We start from the raw sequence: 19,883 nt of genomic DNA, 5'->3' as shown, positions 1-19,883 counted from the left end.
AACACACACACACACACACACACACACACACACCTCAATAGGTCACATAGCCCCTACCAAAGAGGCAAAAATCAGTACCAAACGTGAGGAGATGGAAAAATGGAACATTTGAATGTTGCTAGAAGGAACATACATTGTTACACTGGGAAACACATTTGCACCATCTACTCAAGGTGAATATAAACATGTTCCATGACCCAGTATCGCCTTTATATACACACTAAGACTCCTGCTCACATACAGCCACAAACACGCTGAAGAATGTTCACAACTGAATTATTTGAGGGAACAATACATGTCCATCAACAGAATAATTAAAATGTGAGATGTGAATGTAAGTAACCTAACTAGATACATCCTAGTCGAATCTCAGGATAAATGTGAGAAGATTGCATTGCAAAAGAATACATAAAGTATGATTCCATTTATATGAAGTTTACCGATACAGGCACATGTGATAAAAGGACTATAGCAAAAGCAAGTTCATGATAAACACAAAGGGTTACCCATGAGAAGGGAGGGATTAAGATGAGATTGTGAAGGAGCACACATATAATGGTAAATCAAGCAGGCCAACCTAACAGTAGGAACACACACATAGGGCGTCCTTGAATAACGTATTTTCCTTCAACATCGTTTGGTTACGTTGATGAGGAAAAATAGATTCCTGGTGAGGCCACTGTGTGTGGCGTTTCCCACCCTCCCTGTCCGGGTGGGTTTTCTCTGGGCACTCTGGTTTCCTCCCACATCCCAAAGATGTGCACATGAGGTGAATGGCATGTCTAAATGTCCCTGTATGTGTGCACGCACCAAGCTGCCAGGAGAGGCTCCTGGCCACCCACAGCCTGGAACAGGAATAAATGGGTTGAAAAATAGTGATCTTATTTGTATTCATCTTTCTTAAATGGATGTGTAACTCACATTTATCTCAATGTTTAACTATAGATGTGATTTGAGGTCTATATAGAAGTTTGGTGATGTTTTTGTGACCAAAAACAGAAGATAGAAACTTAATTTCTATCAATTAGCCTATGATAAAATTGGTTCCGTTGTACACTGTTTAACTTGAGATCAGTTTCCAAGAACCTATCAATAACATTAAGTGAGGACTTGCTGTATTTACATGCACACTGAATTATTCCTTGTACTTAATACATATTTTATAAACACCCTTCACAGCTACTAAATATTTTACAAAAATAATTTTTCAAGAACCCTACACTTTTCAGAGGTGGCAACAGCCAAAGGAATATTAGATGTCCAATACAGACCACGGTAACTGTAAGGCAGCATATACCCATAGGAGTATTGAGTTTTCCTAAATTAAAGAAAAAACGCCAGGCCACTGAAAAATGGTTTCATTATATGCAATTGTTTATTTAAAATAATTTCCCAAGTCTTCCCACAATTTAACAGGTTTTGCTTCACTTTTATGCCCACAGACAGCTAGAAACCAACACACATTTTAATATTTTATTTTAACCACTACATGTGCCATTTTCCTTTATTAATACTAGAACCAAATATATAGACCAATAAGCAGTATAGATTTAAATTATTTTCTTAGTAGTTATGGTGCCATTGACAAATTCCTTGGGATTTATCAGATGCTGGATGCTATTTTGAGCCATCTCCAACTAGCTGTCTGATTTAGGAAAATCATGCTACCTCCCCTACTCTCTCTTGCAAAATAATTTACTGGGTTAGATTATTTCTATTTTCTCATCTGGCTATAAAAAATCACATGATATACTCATCATTTTCAATTAACTTTACTTCATCTTTTACTTGCTACTTCTCCACTTATAAAGCATAATCACCTATATTCAAGTAAACATGAATGCATTGAAAAATAAACACAAACGCAACATATTGTTTATCACTCTAATATATTCCCATTAATACATAAAAGGGCTTTCAGTTGCATTATCAGTTTTTATTTCTATTTCTTTCTTTAAAGTCAATAATAAAGTCACAACTGTAAAATGAATGCATTTAAAAACAGAAAGGATACATTTCAATGACAAAAATATGCAATCATGAAAATCTGGTGTACACTTTGCCAAGGTCAACAGACTAAAAAATGTGATGAAAAAGCCAATCTTCAAAGTCAGCCTAGATAAAAACTCTCTCCTGCCAGCGAAACCATCATTTAAGAAAATCATCACGTCTGCATATCTGGGTCAGCTCTGAAAACAACAAATGTGTGTGGAGGGGTGCTGGGTAAAAATACATACCAGGAACTCAAGATTAAACTTCTAAAACTAATATTTAATTCAAAATTAAATAGATGACAATTGTATAAAACAATTTCCTTGACATAAATGGCATGAGGCATTTAAAAGTAACGGTTTAGTAATCATCTGAGAAAACTCGTGGAGATACCCCACCCAACCCCCTAGCCTCTGTCACTGGTATAAAACAATCACCTTCCATGAAATTATATAACTAAAATGTTCTCATTTATTTAGGATCGTTTATGCTTAGAATATTTCAAACACTTGGTTTTAGACATGTGGAATTTCCAGAACTGAGATTTTTTTAAAGCATCTATGTATTACTAACTGAGTATTTGCAGAGGTGATAATCCTTCCACTGTACACTGACTGGGTTTCCTTCAGCATATTTGATCAACTATTTTAACAGTGATGCTGGTGGTAATAAGTGATACTCTCAGATTTCCCTTTTAAATAATACGTAATCCTTGTGACACTAATGACTAAATAGGCTATATTGTATACCTTAATGAGGATGACTGATTTCAGGCCCTATATGATGAAAAGACACTAAAAAATGGCATTTAGTACTTGTGTTATCACTGAAAAGCTATAACTGTTAAATGATAGTTTATGTGACATTCAGCAAAAAAATGAAAATCATTCTAATTTTACCAAGAGAAATAACAGGCATGGGAAGAAATTAAATGAGCACAATGTGGGTCCCAAAGATTACACTATGACTTGGAACTAAATTTTCAAAGCAAAAGGCATCTATATACAATTTCTGTGAATATTTCTTATACTACGAAAATGAATTTCAAAGCAAACGCAGACTAGCTCAGCCAAAGAGAAGTACTCAGATGAACTAGAAGTTCCATTTGCTAAAGTGCACCTGCTATAACCAACTCTGCTCAGGCCCTGCCACCGAGCAGGATCCAGAAGTGGCCACCACTCATGCTTTTCATTCACTCTCTGTGCTATCAACAGTCATACAGAACAATGGATTTTTTAAAACCAAATACTTTACACAGTGGACTATAGAAAAAACAATCCTAAATATACTATCTTCTAAAACTCCAGAGTAATATAACCTCATCATTTTTAAATACTGAAAATGTAAAGGGTCCATACAAATTATGAGTATTAAGCATATACGTTTTACTTTAATGTTCACTTGATGTATGCTCTTAAAATCTCTATGAGAGAAGCAGGTATTTTCCCGTGTCTTTTGGCAATAGATTCAAAAGCAAAAGTAGCAGTGCTGTTGAATTCCATGAAGCTTTTTTAAAGCTAAATTACTCAATGTCTGTATTGTTATTGCACTCATATATTGCCCGGAATGCATCTACAGTAACTCAGCAATAGGGATTGCAAAAAACAGGAAGGTAAGTGGGTCTACAAAGCATTTGAGTTTTCCTAGAGGAAAGGCAAACTGCAATTCAAATAAGGTTGTATTTGCTTAATAATTATTTAACCTTATATAAAATGAAGTCCACCCCTCACGACTACAAACAAATCTGTGGGAATCAGAAAAAGATTTACAGTACACAAAGTCTTGACTATTGCTGAATTCCACTCTTGAAGTCACTGAATTAAAACAGCAATTTTTCCAAGATTTAAAGAAAAATATATTTTATAAAAGGGATTCTTTTTAATCACTGAATGCATCATTAGTAAGACAGAAACGTTATACTCCCCCCACCCCCACTACAATTTGCTGATAGAAGAGATTTCTCTCTCCTTTAACTTCTAACAAATGCTACATTTTCAAGACTAAAGGAATTATCAGTAGGCATTCTTTCTTCGTGGTTTAAGTTATTTTTCTCTGAAATATGTCAAGTAAGCTTTTAAAGATTCGGGGAGGGGGAGCTTCATGATTTTCTCTCTCAGTAGATTCTGAGGTGGCTCCTCTGGCTTCATGGCATCACTGTCATCTTTCTCTTCCTCTTCTTTATCTTCTTCCATTTTTTCATCCTCTTCGCTGTCTAGAGGCTGAGGAATAAGCTGATTACCCACGAACACGTAAGTGTTAATTCTCTGCTTAACTCTCTTTCTTTTCCTTTTGGGTGGAGCCCTCTGAGGAATCCCCTTGGCCTGCATCTCGTCGTTTATGAAATTTCTAAGTGTGCGTCGAATATAAATACGAGCCAAGTCCTGCAGATTCCTGACAGCACAGGGGGCTATAAAAAAAAACAGCACACACAACAAAAGAGCATTATATACTATCATTTCTTCACAGGAAAAAAAATGTATTTCTTGGTGAATGTTAGAAAACAGTAAGTATAAAATCTCTGACTTCCAACTAACATAGATTTCCAGATGTTTACCAACTGCCAAGCACCATTCTAAGAACTGAGAACAGCCCTGGCCAGGTGGCTCAGTTGGATGGAGGGTCATTCCATACATATACATCAAAAGATTGCGGGTTCAATCCCTGATCAGAGGTATGATGAATATTTTTTAAATTTAGGCTCTTCCCCATTTTATCCTCTTCCATCAAATTCCTACTTTACATTCACAATTACAAATGTCAATCAATCCAACCAATGACAGTCTTATTAACTACCTAGATCTATTTGTGTTGACATCTTTAAAACTGAGGGAGAACAAAAATCACTCATTTAAAGCATATCACCATCCATGCTATTCCTAATAAATCCAATGTTACTATAAAACCACATTTATAACCAAAGCTCTTCGAAAGGAAACTAAACTAGAAAAACTGTCAGATAAAAAGAGAGATGCGGAGGGTTATAATAGTGTCCATTACTAAAAAATTTTCAACGTTTTATAATTCTGAAAGCATTATCAACTATTTTTTTAAATATACCCATTAACATATATTCTTCTTAGAAAAAGGATTTGAGTCAAACTATACGCAGATATTTACTTTACGATTCATAACAGTAGCAAAATTACAGTTATGAAGTAGCAACGAAAATAATTTTATGGTTGGGGGTCACCACAACTGTATTAAAGGGTCACGGCATTAGAAAGGTTGAGAACCACTGCTCTACAGCAGAGCCAGTGAGCTTCAACTACGCTAAAACTTATCTCTGGTCTTGGAATGACCAACCTCTTTTCAGCCTAAATAAAGGCTTTTGTGTTTGCTGTCCCTCTGTATGGAAAACGCCACCAAGTTAATAAATTATAATAATCTCAAAACTATAATTAATAAATTCATTTTTGTTTCACTTGCCCTTTCTTTTCATGTTTCCACGAAGGCGGCTAATAGTGTCTGGTGCAAGATAGGGCTTTATTAAACAGAAAAGTGAATAAATCCAATGAATATATTACTGCATATCTACTTAATTCTTCATAATGAGAGAGTCCATTAAATCCCAAGCCTCGGAGTTGAAGTCACAGTTCAGTTGCAAAGGACCAGTTACTTACGGAGTCCCACAGAATCGGGTTTGCCATTATCATTCTTACTTGGCTGCACAAGTGGAGCAAATGAAACAGCAAGAATATTTTTACTTTCCCAAGTATTTTGTCCAGTTCGCATAATTTGTGTTAACTATTTAGAGGGGGAAAAGAAATAGAATAGCTTAATTCTGGAAATGTGAGTTCCTTACAGTCACAATTTTGTTTTAACAAAATAATTGTCAATCATTGCTATATAATCACCTATATGTGAATGCAACCAAATTACTTTTACTTAAATATTTACTATAAAAGAATAAAGAAGGAATCATAAATGTTGTCTGTTGAAGACAGGCATTTCAACGCAAATGGAATATCCCAATATGGCCAAGTGTCACGGTATGTTACATCTGGGGTCTGATGGCTTCTAGCGGTATAATTCCAATCCGTACCTGCCATTGGTTCTCAAAATATGTCTCACATACATTTAGCTAAATAAAGCATTATATTTTAAAAAACATGCTTTGACTACTATACCAATGAGTCAACTTCATGATTTTCCATAATGGTAATAAAATATATATTCTAATTCTAATCCCAATTTGATATTTCACTAATAAATGTAATTATTCATAAAGGGTTTAGAAGTTATACCTACTCAGTAAACACCCATCATCAGTCCTTGGGGGGAAAAAAGATTAGCCCAGGACATAGCTTGATCAAGCTAGCATCTTCAATTTATATGATAAAAATCATTATTACGTTTTACATCAGTATAATAGTATATAATAAATATTTAACAAAACACCAATGGGAAGCCATATTTTAAATGTCCGAATTTGTAACTGTAAAGGAAAACAGAAAAAGATTGTTCATCTGGGGGTCTCAACTCTAGAAACATTCAAGTAACATTTTTCCAAAACGTTTTTCAATTAATATTTTTGTATTATGTCTTTTTAATAACCAACAGACAATTTGCACAGTGCATAATAATGGTGAACTCCACTGAGATGCAAATAATATGTTGTGATGTTAAGGGACTCCCAAGACATATAAACTCCAGAACATCATGCCAGGTCCCAGTCATCTCAGACAATCTATCGTCTTCCATACAAATCACACAGTGTTTTAAACATCTCAGATTCCGGTTAATATGAATAGTAAAGATACTTTTTGAAATGCATTTTTATAAATTTTTAAAGTAACTTGCTTTTGAAAGATCCACACATTTTCTGAACAAATTAGTATTTCATACATTTGTTATACCTAATAATTACAAACCACAGGCAGGCAAATAGCTGAAAAATATTTTCAAATGAGTCTATGAAGTACTAAATGAAGATTTAAAAATTTATTTGTTTCTTTAGTGGAGTTAAGCAGTCCAAACAAACCCCAAAGAGGATTTCTTTCTTTAGATGTTAAAGGAATTTTAAAATGTTGAAAACTGAACAGCTAGTAGAGAGCATCACATTCAACTGAACACCTCTAGGTCAGAAAAATGAAGGAGGGAGCAGCGTGGCAAGTGCAGCAGTACCCCCTTACCCACAGGGGATATGTTTCCAGACTCCCTGTGGACACTTGAAACCATGGGTAGTATTAAACCCTATGCAAACTATTTGTTTCTTATATATACATACCTATGATAAATTTAATTTATAAATTAATCGCAGAAACAGATTAACAACAGCTAATAGTAAAACAGAATCAGTTGGGCCGGTGTGGCGCAATGGTTGAGCGTCAACCCATGAACCAGGAGGTCGCAGTTCCATTCCAGGTCTCCAGGTTGGGCGGGACACATGCCCAGGTTTCGGGCAAGATCCCTGGTAGGGGATGTGCAGGAGGCAGCCTATCAATGATTTCTCTCTCATCATTGATGTTTCTATTTCTCTCTCCCTCTCCCTTCCTCTCTCTGAAGTCAGTAAAATAAACAAACGCTCCAAAAAACAACAAACAGAATTATAACAGCATTAGAAGCCCGATGCACGAAATTCGTGCAAGGGGCTTGGCCCTCGCAGCCCCAGCTTCATCCAGAAGGTCGTCCAGAAGGATGTCCGGAAGTATGTCCGGAAGGTCGCTCGGCTGTCCGGTCTAATTAGCATATTATGCTTTTATTATTATAGATACTATAATGAAAGTTATATAAATGTGGTCTTTCTTTCAAAATACCTGATGTTACTGTGCTCACCATTTGTGTTGTGATAATGTGAGATAATATAATGCCTTATTAATAATAGTCAAGAGCCTTCACCTTTACACTTAAAGGAAGCACTTTATGGCTTCTCTTTGACATAAACAAATTGACAGCATCACTGCTCTTGCATTCTGGGGCCATTATTAAGTAAAATAAGTGGAATACAGGTACTACATTAGAGGTTGATGTGATAACTGAGATGCTTCTAAGTGACTAAAGGGCAGGTCGTGTACAGTGTAGATATGATAGATAAAGGATGAGTCATGTCCCAGGCAGGACAGAGTGAGAAGGCTCAAGATTTCATCATGCTACTCAGAATGTGGCACAATTTGAAACTTATTAATGATTTATTTCTGGAAACTTCCATTTAATATTTTTCAGACCATGACTGACCACAGGTAACTAAGACAACAGACAGTGAAACCAAGGGTAAGGGGGGACTACTGTAACATGAAGATCGTAGCTAAGCTTGGGTGAAAGACCAAGTCTCTTCTAATGGTAGTGGAGAGAGCTTTTCTATATCTCCTTTGGTTAGATAATTAAGAGTCCATTTCAAATTTTTTAATATATATAGATCTATGAAGATTATTTCTTCTTTAAAAATTACACTGTACCTCTACTGGTGTTAGACACTTCCCAGCTTAAACTAATGCGTTTGTTTTCTATGCCATTAAGCAAGAGGATGGTGAAGTTACCTGATCTTCTATAGGCATGACTAGAATGCCTCCAACTTTCAGTAATATTTTCATGTAGTTCTCATGGTCTTTCTGGACTCCAGCTCCACAATAAATTCGATCATACTGATGACTGTCAGATGCTATCTGGAGGCAATTGCCAACCACAAATGCCGGTTCACAGAACTCAAATCTGCATGGAAAAAAAAATACATTTTAATTCATTTAAACAAAATATTAGATAAAAAATGTAACATAATCCAGTTCTTTGAAGTAGTGAAGTTGCCAAAATTAATTCCAAGGATAAAACATGAAATTTGATTTAAATATCATACTTATGAAGTTTAATACTGATTAAATATGTTATTATCAATGGAATATAAATATTTTAAAAACATTAACCTAAACTTTTGCCACACTGAAACCTCACTTAAGGCTTAAAAAAAATGGATATAATGAAAAGCCCATCACAACACCAATCTTGTGACACCACACAAATGATAAAGAAAAAGAGAGAGAGAGAAAAAGGCTTCACTTTCTACTGCCCTTTAAAAAAAAACCTGAGGGGACAACACTGGGAATGGGAAGGGCTGGTGCGGTATACATCTGTGCGTGACATTTCTGTTACAATTAACAGCAAAGCTTTGTCAGGAAGGTACCAGTGTGACCATATAATCTTTCAACCACTAAGATGAGGGCGATTTTCCTAATAGATTTTAGCAGAACTATGTTACAGGATTGGGACAGAGAGCAGAATGAATAATAATTTTCCTCACTGCTGCTTTGGCCCCAGAGTCTCCCTGTGCAACACAAAGCAGAGAAATGGTTTCAGAGCAAAGGCATTTTATCCTCACCACCTGTTCCTGGTTACAGTGTTGGTTCATGGCATAGAGAGTTGTGATTTTACAAACGTTCCTATTTAGAATTCTACTTTATGCCTTAAGTTCTGACAATCCTGAAAATAGCCTCTAACATAATAACATAATTACAACCTCAATGCACTAAAAACATGTAATCATTTTTAAAGTTAATTAATGAAATATCCTTTCACTCTTAAGTAAATTAAAGTTAATATGACCACACAGCAAAATCAGGCTATCATTTAAGGAAGAAGTCATTTACATTAAAAGTTTCAGCATGCAGTGGAAAATGACACTGCTTGAATCACAATCATTTATATTCTGTAAGCATATCCTATCCTTTGGTAATTAACAGACTTATTACACGGTAAGTTTTCATTAAAATACAGACACATTAGGATCCCTGACAGTTAAAGAATTTGCCAGAATCACACCCTCTCCTCTTGGTGGAGTAGGGTGGGAGTGGGATGGGGAGGGTTGAGAGAGTTGGGATGGGGGTGAGTAAACAGTGTATACTCTATAATCTCTTCTCCATATCCCACACTAAGGTAGCTACGCCCCACTATTTCTTTTACTGTAACTGCCTCCTCACTGCTCACACTTTTAAGGTCCCTCTTCCATTATTTTGCTACCTACAGGACAGGCAGGAGAGGTTCAAGCTCCTTAGAATGTCATGTGCGCTCTGTGTGACGCCACTGTCGAGTTGTCCTTCCAGAATCATTTCCTGGCTCTGCCCCTACCCACACATACTATGTTGAATTATTTGCTTCTAATTGCTTAGAGGAACTATTATAAAGTGTTTTTGAAACATTGTATCTGTGCTGTTCCTTTGATAAATGCCTGCAATCCCTTCCAAGATACAGTTCAAATATTAGCTTTGCAATAAAGTCTTATCCAACTCTTTAAGAGTACCTCATTTTCCACTTGCATAGCACACACAAAAGTGTAAATTTAGCTACAAAAGGGACCATGTTTAATTTCTCTTTTATATTCAAGACTATGTTACAACCTATGATTATCTAAAATATGGCCAAAATATAATTTATATTATTTGTTGGCTTTCAAGTAATTAGATACTGTGGATCAGGTGGTTTAATTATTTTATCAGACTCACAGTAAGCATTCTTTATAAAGAAAAAGTTAGACTATTTTCAATGAAGTTTATCTAAAATCTTCATTCATTTTAAATATTGACTTTTATAATAATTTAAGTCGGTCATAATTTTCAACATGAATATGACCATAAAACTTAAATAAAAATTTGAGTTATTAAACCCTGTTTTACCATCAAGTCTGTTTTAAAAGCTTCCTACTATTTAAAAATATATGATAGCTTAAAGAGCTATCTCCTAGAAAAATATCCTTACAAGTGAACAACTTACAATTAAAACTACTTCTCATATTAGTGATATTTTATACATTCTCATCCCAGCAAAATTAATTAGCAAGATTTTAGTGCCTGATCTAAAATTAAATTTGTGACTCTGGTTCAAGTTACCTTATAGTAATCAGCAAAATTCATTATGTCAAATTCTACTTATTGAGCTGTGTATAAAGACTGGAAATACAATGGAAACATCCATTCCTGTATTTGTGGAAGAGACAAGCATCAAACTATCTGACTAGTTAAAGATTAATTTACAACGATGGTAAGTGCTCTAAAGGAAAGAAATATGATTCTACAGGACTGAGGATGAGAGGAAACCAACAGGCCTGGGGAAGTCCAGAAAGATTCCCTGAGAAATGAGAAGCCATGATGTTAAAATGAGACAGGACAATCTGGAGACAATACCCACAAGAGTAGCCACTAGCACCATGTGGTTACTGAGCCCTCAAAGTGTGGCTAGTCCAAACTGAGGTGCAAGAATAAAATTAACCTGGGACTTCAAAGATTCAGGACAGAAAAAGTAAAATATATCAATATATATCTTATATTCATGTGTGTATTTATATGACAGATATATTTCAATAACCACATAAATTTCAGCAACTGTCCTTCTACTTATCACGTGCAAATAGAGAAGCATCAAAGACTTTCTCCTGAACACAATCATCCCTTGGAAATATTCTCCTGGTTTTTCTGCTGTCTTTGAATATTTCTTCTGAATTAATTGTATCTCCATGACCTATTCCCGTACTTAAAACATTTACTAAATAAGCAAACCATATAAGAAACATAAATATTTTGTCAACTTTTCCACCTACCAACTTTGAATATGAACCCCAAGTTGACAAATTAAATGCACTAATCACAAAAAACTCAGGACTAGAAGAGAAACTTGCCCAGATTAAAAAAAATAATAATAAGGTAAAAAAATAAGTGCCTATGGCACTCTGTCAACATGATAGTTCTTCTTTTACTAAATCTGTTACTATAAATAACTGTAGCTTAATGCTACAGAATGCATGTGTGTTTTTTCCAAAAATGTCAAAAAAAATTTTAAAAAGCAAAACTCAAATAGTAAAATAAACTCTTTCCTTTTATTAATAAGTCAGCTGTTCTATATAACTGAAAAGCACTTTTTAGGAGCCTTTCTTAAGATCTTAAATAAGCCACCCTTATCCTAGGAAACAATTTGATGCTTTCCCTTATAATCAGATGAGAACAAGTATATTTGCTTCAATGTAGAAAGTATTACAAAGGATCATTAGAGAAAAAACAGATCTCTAAATTTATAAATAATTTCCATTAATGCAAACGGAACATATACTTCTAACATATGCATATGGGGTCTTTACACTTTTATTTGACATATTTATATTAATTTCCTTTACCAGAATACTTAAATTTGAAAGTTTAGTTGAACTTGAGCCAATATTTCAAAAGGATTGAACTATTTCTAGATACAAAATACTAAAACTTTAAGGACAAAGTAAAATTGGGGAGAAAAGCATGATATTTTTATTATATTGAAATATCTAGAACATTAATAGTGAATTCATATACCAAACACATTACAAGAAGGTTGTAACTACCAATTTAGTAATTATAAAGAAAGTGTCTGCCAGAGAGTATCCTATTTGGGGATTATTTATTATACATACAACTATGACCTTTTCCACCAAATACCAGAATCCTTCATATTAATAAAGAAAACAACTCTCAAATTGCCTATATTTACGTATTTTTTCATATATTAATAAGCTATCAATCATCTTTCCTAATAAAAAACTTGTAGATGAGCTTTATATTTCTGAGTAGGTATATACTTGAGGATAATACTTAAGACATTTTGTATTCTGATATTAAAATTATGACTTTGATAATAGCATTTCATGTAAATGAAGTCATACCAATTGAACTAATAATATTTTTTCCAAAGTCTATGATGAAAAATTTTCAGGCAAAGGTTTATAGATATGCTCATATCCATAGCATATATTCATATCATATATGTAAAGAATGAATTATTACTTTTCAGACACAGATGATGGCATGTTATCAGAGTAAATTGCAAATCCTATTAATTCTTCCAATGTAGAGAAGGAAAATAAAACATTTTCTTCCTTAGGCTTTTACTATCTTCTGAAAGCTACATCTTACCTTAAGTTTCCATAGTCCTCTACAGGCAAAGGACATTTAAATCACAAATACATTTTCTGTATAATCTGGAAGACTAGCAATAAACTAACTAGAAGTTTCAGTTCATTAGAAAAGAGTACTATACTATTTATAGATTTACATATAAAATCTAAGCTAAAAATAGTGAGAGAAAATTCAAATTCAACCTTTTCATAGTAACTACACACTAAACGAAACCTAAAAAAAAAAGAAAACAAAAACGGCAAGAGGTCTATCAAAATATTTCTATGTGGTTATAATTTTACTCATAAAAGTATGGTTCATGCATTCTTTCCGTAGTTTTTATGTTTGATTTAGGAAACTTCATTAAAATTTTATGTTATTCAAATGAAAAGCAGCAATCATTTTTATTTTTTGAAGAACATTTCCAAAACCATTTCCCAGATAAAAATGACTTACACTCCTAAATTACACTAAATTATATCTCCAACAATGTTATCTGTATAAAAAATAGTTCTGAAATGTATGTAATAACTACAAATTCACTTATTTTAGACTTACTTATTGATTTAAATATTAATTACTGCTTTTTACTCTCTTATGCAGAGAGGAAAAAATATTTGGCATACTCTTACTAATATGTACAATGAAAATCATTTGTAAGAAAACAGAGAACACATATATGTTGGTTTACAACATGAATAATTGCTCAAAATAACACCAGGATGCTAATCACTTACCTTAGCAGTGGTTTTCTTTATAGGTGCATGTTGGAATATCTTCATCTTGAGACGGACAGATGATTTCGTTCACAGCAGGGACCTTGCCAACTTGCCCATATAATTCTTTTGATAAGCTGCTAGGAGATCAGGGTGACCTAGCCTTGCCCTGCAGCTTCCCTCTTAGACGGATAGTCTAGGTCTAGGAGCTGACTGAGAGTAGAAAAAACAACATTCCCCTTCAATACACTGTTGAAGTGGGGGCTGACAATTTGCACACCTAGTTTATCATGTGCCACAGGATGCTGTCATTGAAATTTCAGACTATTTTTCAATGGAATAAAGGATTTCAAGGACATAGGAAAAAAATCCTACCTTGTTCTCAGAACTCATCCAAAACAAGCTGCCAAATAAATCCCAGAAACTTCTTTTTTGTAAAACACTTTGTCAAAGTATACATTTTGCGTTTTAAGAGCTATGACCATTTCATTACAATAAGATGAAACTGCAGAGCTTTCCATTGTGAAGGAAACTCAGGGATATGTTAATCTTTTGATCTCCAGATGCTGTTAAACCATTCAAAACCTCTTACAATAGAAAATGAAGCTAATGAATTAAAAAAAAAATTTTTAGACCAATGACTTTACCTTTTCAATGTTTCCCTTCCAAATGCATCAAAATCATCTCAGAATAATTCAAGCATTATGTAAAGCAAAGTGTTAAAGGTAAATACAATCATTTTTCATTGACTGAATCCTTAGGGGGGAAAACAATCTCTGAAGTTTTTATAGGAAATATGACAGGTACCTCATACAAAAGTGAATCTTCATGTATTTCAACAATAATTTTTTTCTCCTAATAATGTATTTGAAGCCATTAAACTTTTCCCCATGCCATTTAATTTATGTTAAAATATATCACTGACAGCCATAAGGACTATTTTTAAGAATTTCTGTCCCACCAAATGAATGTTCGTCATGATTAAAAATTTTGTTTACAACCTGTAATAATTATTATGAAACTATTATCTGAACATTGGCACATAAAAATCTTCAAACATCTGCGAAATATTTTGAAATGCTATTAATATGTATTTCTAGATAGCGAAACCACTTCAAGTATGTTATAATTCTCTTAAAGACTAAGCAGGACTACTCTAGTGATAAAGTTGACAAAATATAGAAGTATTAATTTTCCAAAGCAAATCGGAGCACAGGAAAAATAAAACCCTATCACTGAAAACAAAATTATGACACACATTGCCATATATCAATTACATTTCCTATAGTAAAATACTATACTAGCTCTGCAGTTAATTTAAAACTTACGCCTCAACTAAATTTGAGGAACGCATTGCCTCTTCCACTCATCTCTGCCCCCAACAGTAATTCACAACATAGGAGCCATTGTCTTATAGGGAAACGGCACGCCCCAAAGCGTGCACTCTAGGAAGCCAGTGAGCTACATGCACATGTTTACATATTACACCAATATATAAACGTAGCTATAAATAAGTGCTATACCAATTCCTAACTCATCTGCAAAGTATTTATAGGGTAAAGGTTTACTATTCAGGCTCCTTTAATTGACCTACTCTTCCAATTAACCACACCTGGAGAGATTATTTTGCTTACTGTGCATGCACAAAACTGATTCATATAATCGGACTTTCCAACCTTCTTCTCTCATGAAAGCCAGGCACCTAAGGGCCTTTAAAACCCAGACCCAAAGACTTGTCTAGACCATAGAGGGCTAAATAAAATGTTCTAGAAAGTTTGTGTGAAGAGTAGAATGGGGATCAGCAAACTATGGGTAACAGTCCAAATCCTGCCTGCTGCTTGTTTTTATACATGAAGTCTATACGAGTTACCCTGGACCACCACAAAGATGAACAAGAAGGTCTCAGAGCAAATCAAGCCTGAAACACTGATGGAGGCAAAAATGACAAAACGGAAGCTGTCCTACTTCATGCACATCACGAGAAGGCAGGCTCTTTGGAAAAGACAATAATGCTGGGAAAAATAATGGGCAGCAGGAAAAGAGCGAGACCAAATATGAGATGGACTGACTGTAAAATAAGCCACAGGAGTGAGTCTGCAGGAACTGAGCAGGGCTGTGTGCCACCGGGCATTGTGGACATCACTCATTCAGAAGGTCACCAGGGGTTGGAGCTGACTCAAGGGCACACAGCACACAGAGAACGCCCTGTGCCCATTTGTTTACATAGTGTCTATGGCTGCGTGTGCTCCATGATAGCAGAGTTGATCAGTTGCAACAGAGACCATTTAACCCAGGAAACCCCAAAATATTTACTACCTGGTCCTTTACTGGAAAATTCTGCCAATGTTTTAGAGGATCCTTGAAATCAAATGTCAGTTTTATAACAGTATTTCAGTGAATCGGGGGATAACTTAGGTAGAGCAAAGGAACAAACCATACAAGAACGCACCCCCATTCCTCCCATCTCCAAGTACAGTAAATCCAGAGTAGTTTCTCCAAGTTATTTCACCTGCTGCTACAGGTCTAAAGCATAGGAAAAAAGTTTGAAAGTACATGCATTATAATGTTATAGTTTCTAAAAGAAGGAATATTACTGTGAAGACTCGGGAACCAAGCTTGTTTTATAAAGCACTCACAAAAAACACACATTTGTATCTTTTAAAAGGTCATCTGACATTATATAATGTAATGTTGAGCAGTTCATCGATTTTTCCCCCTTACCTACTATATTTGGAAGTTCACTAATGGATTCCAAAAGACATATGTAAGAAAACTTTAAACAGTCAGTTTAAATCGTGACATAACAATACTTCCAAAAGAGGAACTGATAAAAAAGATCCAAATCAGGATAAACAAGACTGGAAGACTATTATGTTTGAGATATCTATTCTCCATGTTACACATAATTTAGGATAATGTGTACTAAGGAATGCATAAATAGCAATTTCCTGAGTTACTTTATATTTTTTAAATTAAAATATGTATTTTGATGACACAAATAAATATAATGAAACTGCTTGGAAATCAGATTTTTAAAAGCACTTTGCATAACAATTTTTTAATTAAAAAATTTAAAAGAATTATTATCCATAAACATCAAGAAAAATTACAAGGAAATCATCAAACACTAAAAGAAAACTACTTTATCCATAATTTCTGTCCCTAAAATCAAGTGTTATAAAAAGAAAAGCCAATGAATGACTCAGCAACTCTGATTATTTAATTTCCAACCACTCACTGCCTTATACAAAGTGAAATATTTTCCCAGTACCTATTGCTCTTTATAGGCAAGATAATTTTATAATCTGAAATGCATAACTAATATTTCAGAATGCTCTCTGAAAACCAGAATAGATATTTCTAGAACTGTCTAATTTTTTCAGACCAGTTAATTAATATAAGAATCCATTTTAAAAATTAGTTGCAACACTTCAGAAACAACTATATTATAAAATCTGGTTAATTCAATTAAAAGAACTAGACATTTAGAAATTAAAAAAGAGACATTTAGATCAGTCACATCACATTTTATGATTCATCATTTTATAAATAACAAATTTACAAACTGCAAAAATATGAAATACAGCTAAGGAAATTTGATCATCTTATAATTACACTAGAGGCCCAGTGCACGAAATTTGTGCACAGGTAGGATCCCTAGGCCTGGCCGGCGATCAGGGCTGATGGGGGCCTTCCAGCTGCCGGCCAGGGCCTCCCTTCCCCAGCTGCTGACTAGGACCTTCCTTCATTCTGCGCCGCCCCTGGTGGTCAGCGCATGTCATAGCGAGCGATCGAACTCCCGGTCTCTTGGTCGAACTCCCGAGGGGACACTTTGCATATTAGCCTTTTATATATATAGATGAATACAGTTTTAGAAAAATTTTAAAAATTGAGACCCTTCAATATATATAGTCTTCAAACTTATCTGTGTTACAGATTATTTGCTATTTAAATTACATCAACACAAAAATGCTTTAAATAATGACATTTTACTATTTCCTAGACCCACACCCACTTGGCAGCTGAGCTCCAAAAATACTTGTACAGAGATGCTTCAGTGATTCAAGATACTTCCTTAAGTTTGTTCTTCTTGTTTAATAACTGCATTATCTGTGTCATTATAGATTGATACATAAAATAAATGTACTACTATCACGTATATATAAAGACCTTACAATAGACCATAAACATTTACTTTTACTAACATACTTTTATATTTTTTAAGTTCAGATGTATTCAAAAGGTCCTAACGTATACATAGTTTCAGCATCAAAACAAAAAATCGTAAAACAATAAAAGTTCAGTAAGTTTAAAATAAGTTCCAATAAATGATATAAAATATTTATATCCACATTTTAAGCATTTAACATGCTACTAATCTATTCATAAGACAGATAGAAATACAAAAGGATGCTAAAATTGAACACCAATTTCTTATAAAATTACTTGGGCTAAAAACTATTTTGTTTCTAACAATATGTTATTCTTGGAAACAGAATATGAACCAACACGGTAAGCACTTGAAAAATAATTCAAAATATGAATTAAATGTTCATTTATAAAGGCAAGCATAAATAATCTAAAGGATGGCATTCAGCAAATTGATGCAGAAAATTCAAGTGGCTTGCTCAAAGCCACTGAATGAATTATAGAACAAAATAAATTCTGAGCACTTTCAAATTCTCCCAAGCTTGTCTGACTGTGGTCTTGAATGACACAGTTACAACCACATCTAAGTAGACACAAAACCTCCCCTTCCCTCTACAACACTGAGGATTTTACTGCAGAATATCAGTTTTCTGTTCTTCAACCAATCAAGTGCCTCTTAAAAAGTGGCAATGGCAAAGGGGAATGAAAGACAAGGACTAGGGTAAGCGGGAAGAGGGGCAGAGAAAGGGACAAGAAAGAAAAATATACTCCAGCAGACATGCACAGGGCCTTCTTGGCTTGCTTTTTGGCACTGTTCCCAAGCCTAAACGCTAGAAAAAAGCTCTCAGCTCTGATTCAGACTCCTCCAAGTTTCTCACCTCCAGGGTCATGGTCAGGGCCTAGAGGTAAGTGAGGAAGGCTTACTCCCAACAAGCCGAGTTGGAACTCTGAATGGTTTTACATTAAAACTTAGTTGTATAAAATGACTAAGTTGTAAGCTTGTGATTTCTATCCTTCTAAATGTTCTTTGAAAATATGACTGGTTGAGAAAAATAAATGCCCTCCAAATTTTACATAATTTCAGAGTTCGTACTTTAGCATAAGAAGCCCTTGGTCCATGGAATTATCATTACTGAATGTTAGAAATATTACGTACCCAACAGACTTCCCTGTCAGCTGAAGAACAAAAGACTGCAGTATTTCTTCAAAGGGAAAGTATGAGTTCCAAACAATGGTTTTATAAACAAATCTCTCAAACACTACCCTATCACAAGATAGATCATGTGTTTCTATATAATTCCCTCTAGATATATTACAAAGTAATTGAATATTTTTAAGTCCCTTGTATGCTAACAGGTGTCATCCTTGTGTGACAACGAAAGAGGGCAGAACTACTAAATTACTATCCCAAAAGTATAAATCTAGTTCCAGAGAGGTATTCTAATCTAAGCATCTCTGTATCTTCAGAAAAGGGACTTGCATTATGTTTAATGAATGATAATTAGCCTATTAATAAGTGACAGAAGCATAATATTAAAAAATAGGTTATTTCATTTATTTATAACTTATTATAGATTTACAAAGAATAAAAGTTATACTACAGAATAATTTTATGTTAATTTCTTTTCTCATTTTATACCACATTGACTTTTGCTGAATTCAATTGGAACAATTTAGGGTCGATAAATACTCATTTGAGGAACAGACATGTCATATATCTATTTATAAGTGCTTTAAAACCAAAACTACAGATATAAATACTTACTTATCAAAGCTATCACTATTTTTGATGAAGCTCTCCAGTTTTTCCTTGGCATATTCCACCACATCTGAATGAAGCTCAATCCCATGATTTATTCCAAAAGGACCTGCAATCGTAGCAGCATTTTTATTTTAAAAATAAATAATAAGTCATTACAGAGCTTAATTTCTGCTCACTTATCACAGGAACATTTAAAGAGTGCTTGAAATATGTGAATATCTGCTAGCCACAGATTTAAAAAGCTACATGGAAATATCAGAATTTATACTGTCTTAATTAAAAAACAAAAACAAAATAATGCTTATCTGTCAAGACAATACTGACAGTCAGATACTATATGAAGTTTTAAGTTCATCATTGGTTAAAAATTTAGTAATTCTAAAATCTCAAAATCATGGGCTATTAGATACTATAAACATATCT

At 34.1% G+C, this 19,883-nt stretch overlaps 1 protein-coding gene across 10 annotated transcripts in view; it reads right to left on the bottom strand.

Moving 5' to 3' along the window:
* Positions 1-1,351: 1,351 nt before the first annotated feature.
* PCMTD1 (protein-L-isoaspartate (D-aspartate) O-methyltransferase domain containing 1) overlaps positions 1,352-19,883 on the bottom strand; it is a 43,736-nt gene continuing 25,204 nt past the window's right edge. For 5 of the 10 annotated variants that reach the window (XM_054708467.1, XM_028156132.2, XM_054708463.1 and 2 more), the window contains 4 exons: positions 19,464-19,566; positions 8,469-8,640; positions 5,613-5,736; positions 1,352-4,399 (listed from right to left, as the gene is read on the bottom strand). In XM_054708467.1, the coding sequence (XP_054564442.1) occupies positions 4,035-4,399; positions 5,613-5,736; positions 8,469-8,522 (543 nt within the window). In that variant the 5' untranslated portion in view covers positions 8,523-8,640; positions 19,464-19,566 and the 3' untranslated portion in view covers positions 1,352-4,034. Of the gene's footprint in view, positions 4,400-5,612; positions 5,737-8,468; positions 8,641-9,223; positions 9,338-13,570; positions 13,668-19,463; positions 19,567-19,883 lie in introns of those variants that run through there. The other 5 variants (XM_054708469.1, XM_028156136.2, XM_008148559.3 and 2 more) reach the window with 4 other exon arrangements.

The sequence above is a fragment of the Eptesicus fuscus genome, chromosome 19 (assembly GCF_027574615.1).
Source record: "Eptesicus fuscus isolate TK198812 chromosome 19, DD_ASM_mEF_20220401, whole genome shotgun sequence".
Taxonomy (NCBI): Eukaryota; Metazoa; Chordata; class Mammalia; order Chiroptera; family Vespertilionidae; genus Eptesicus; species Eptesicus fuscus.
Note: the sequence above shows the minus strand (reverse complement) of the source record. Positions and strands in the feature narration are given on the sequence as shown.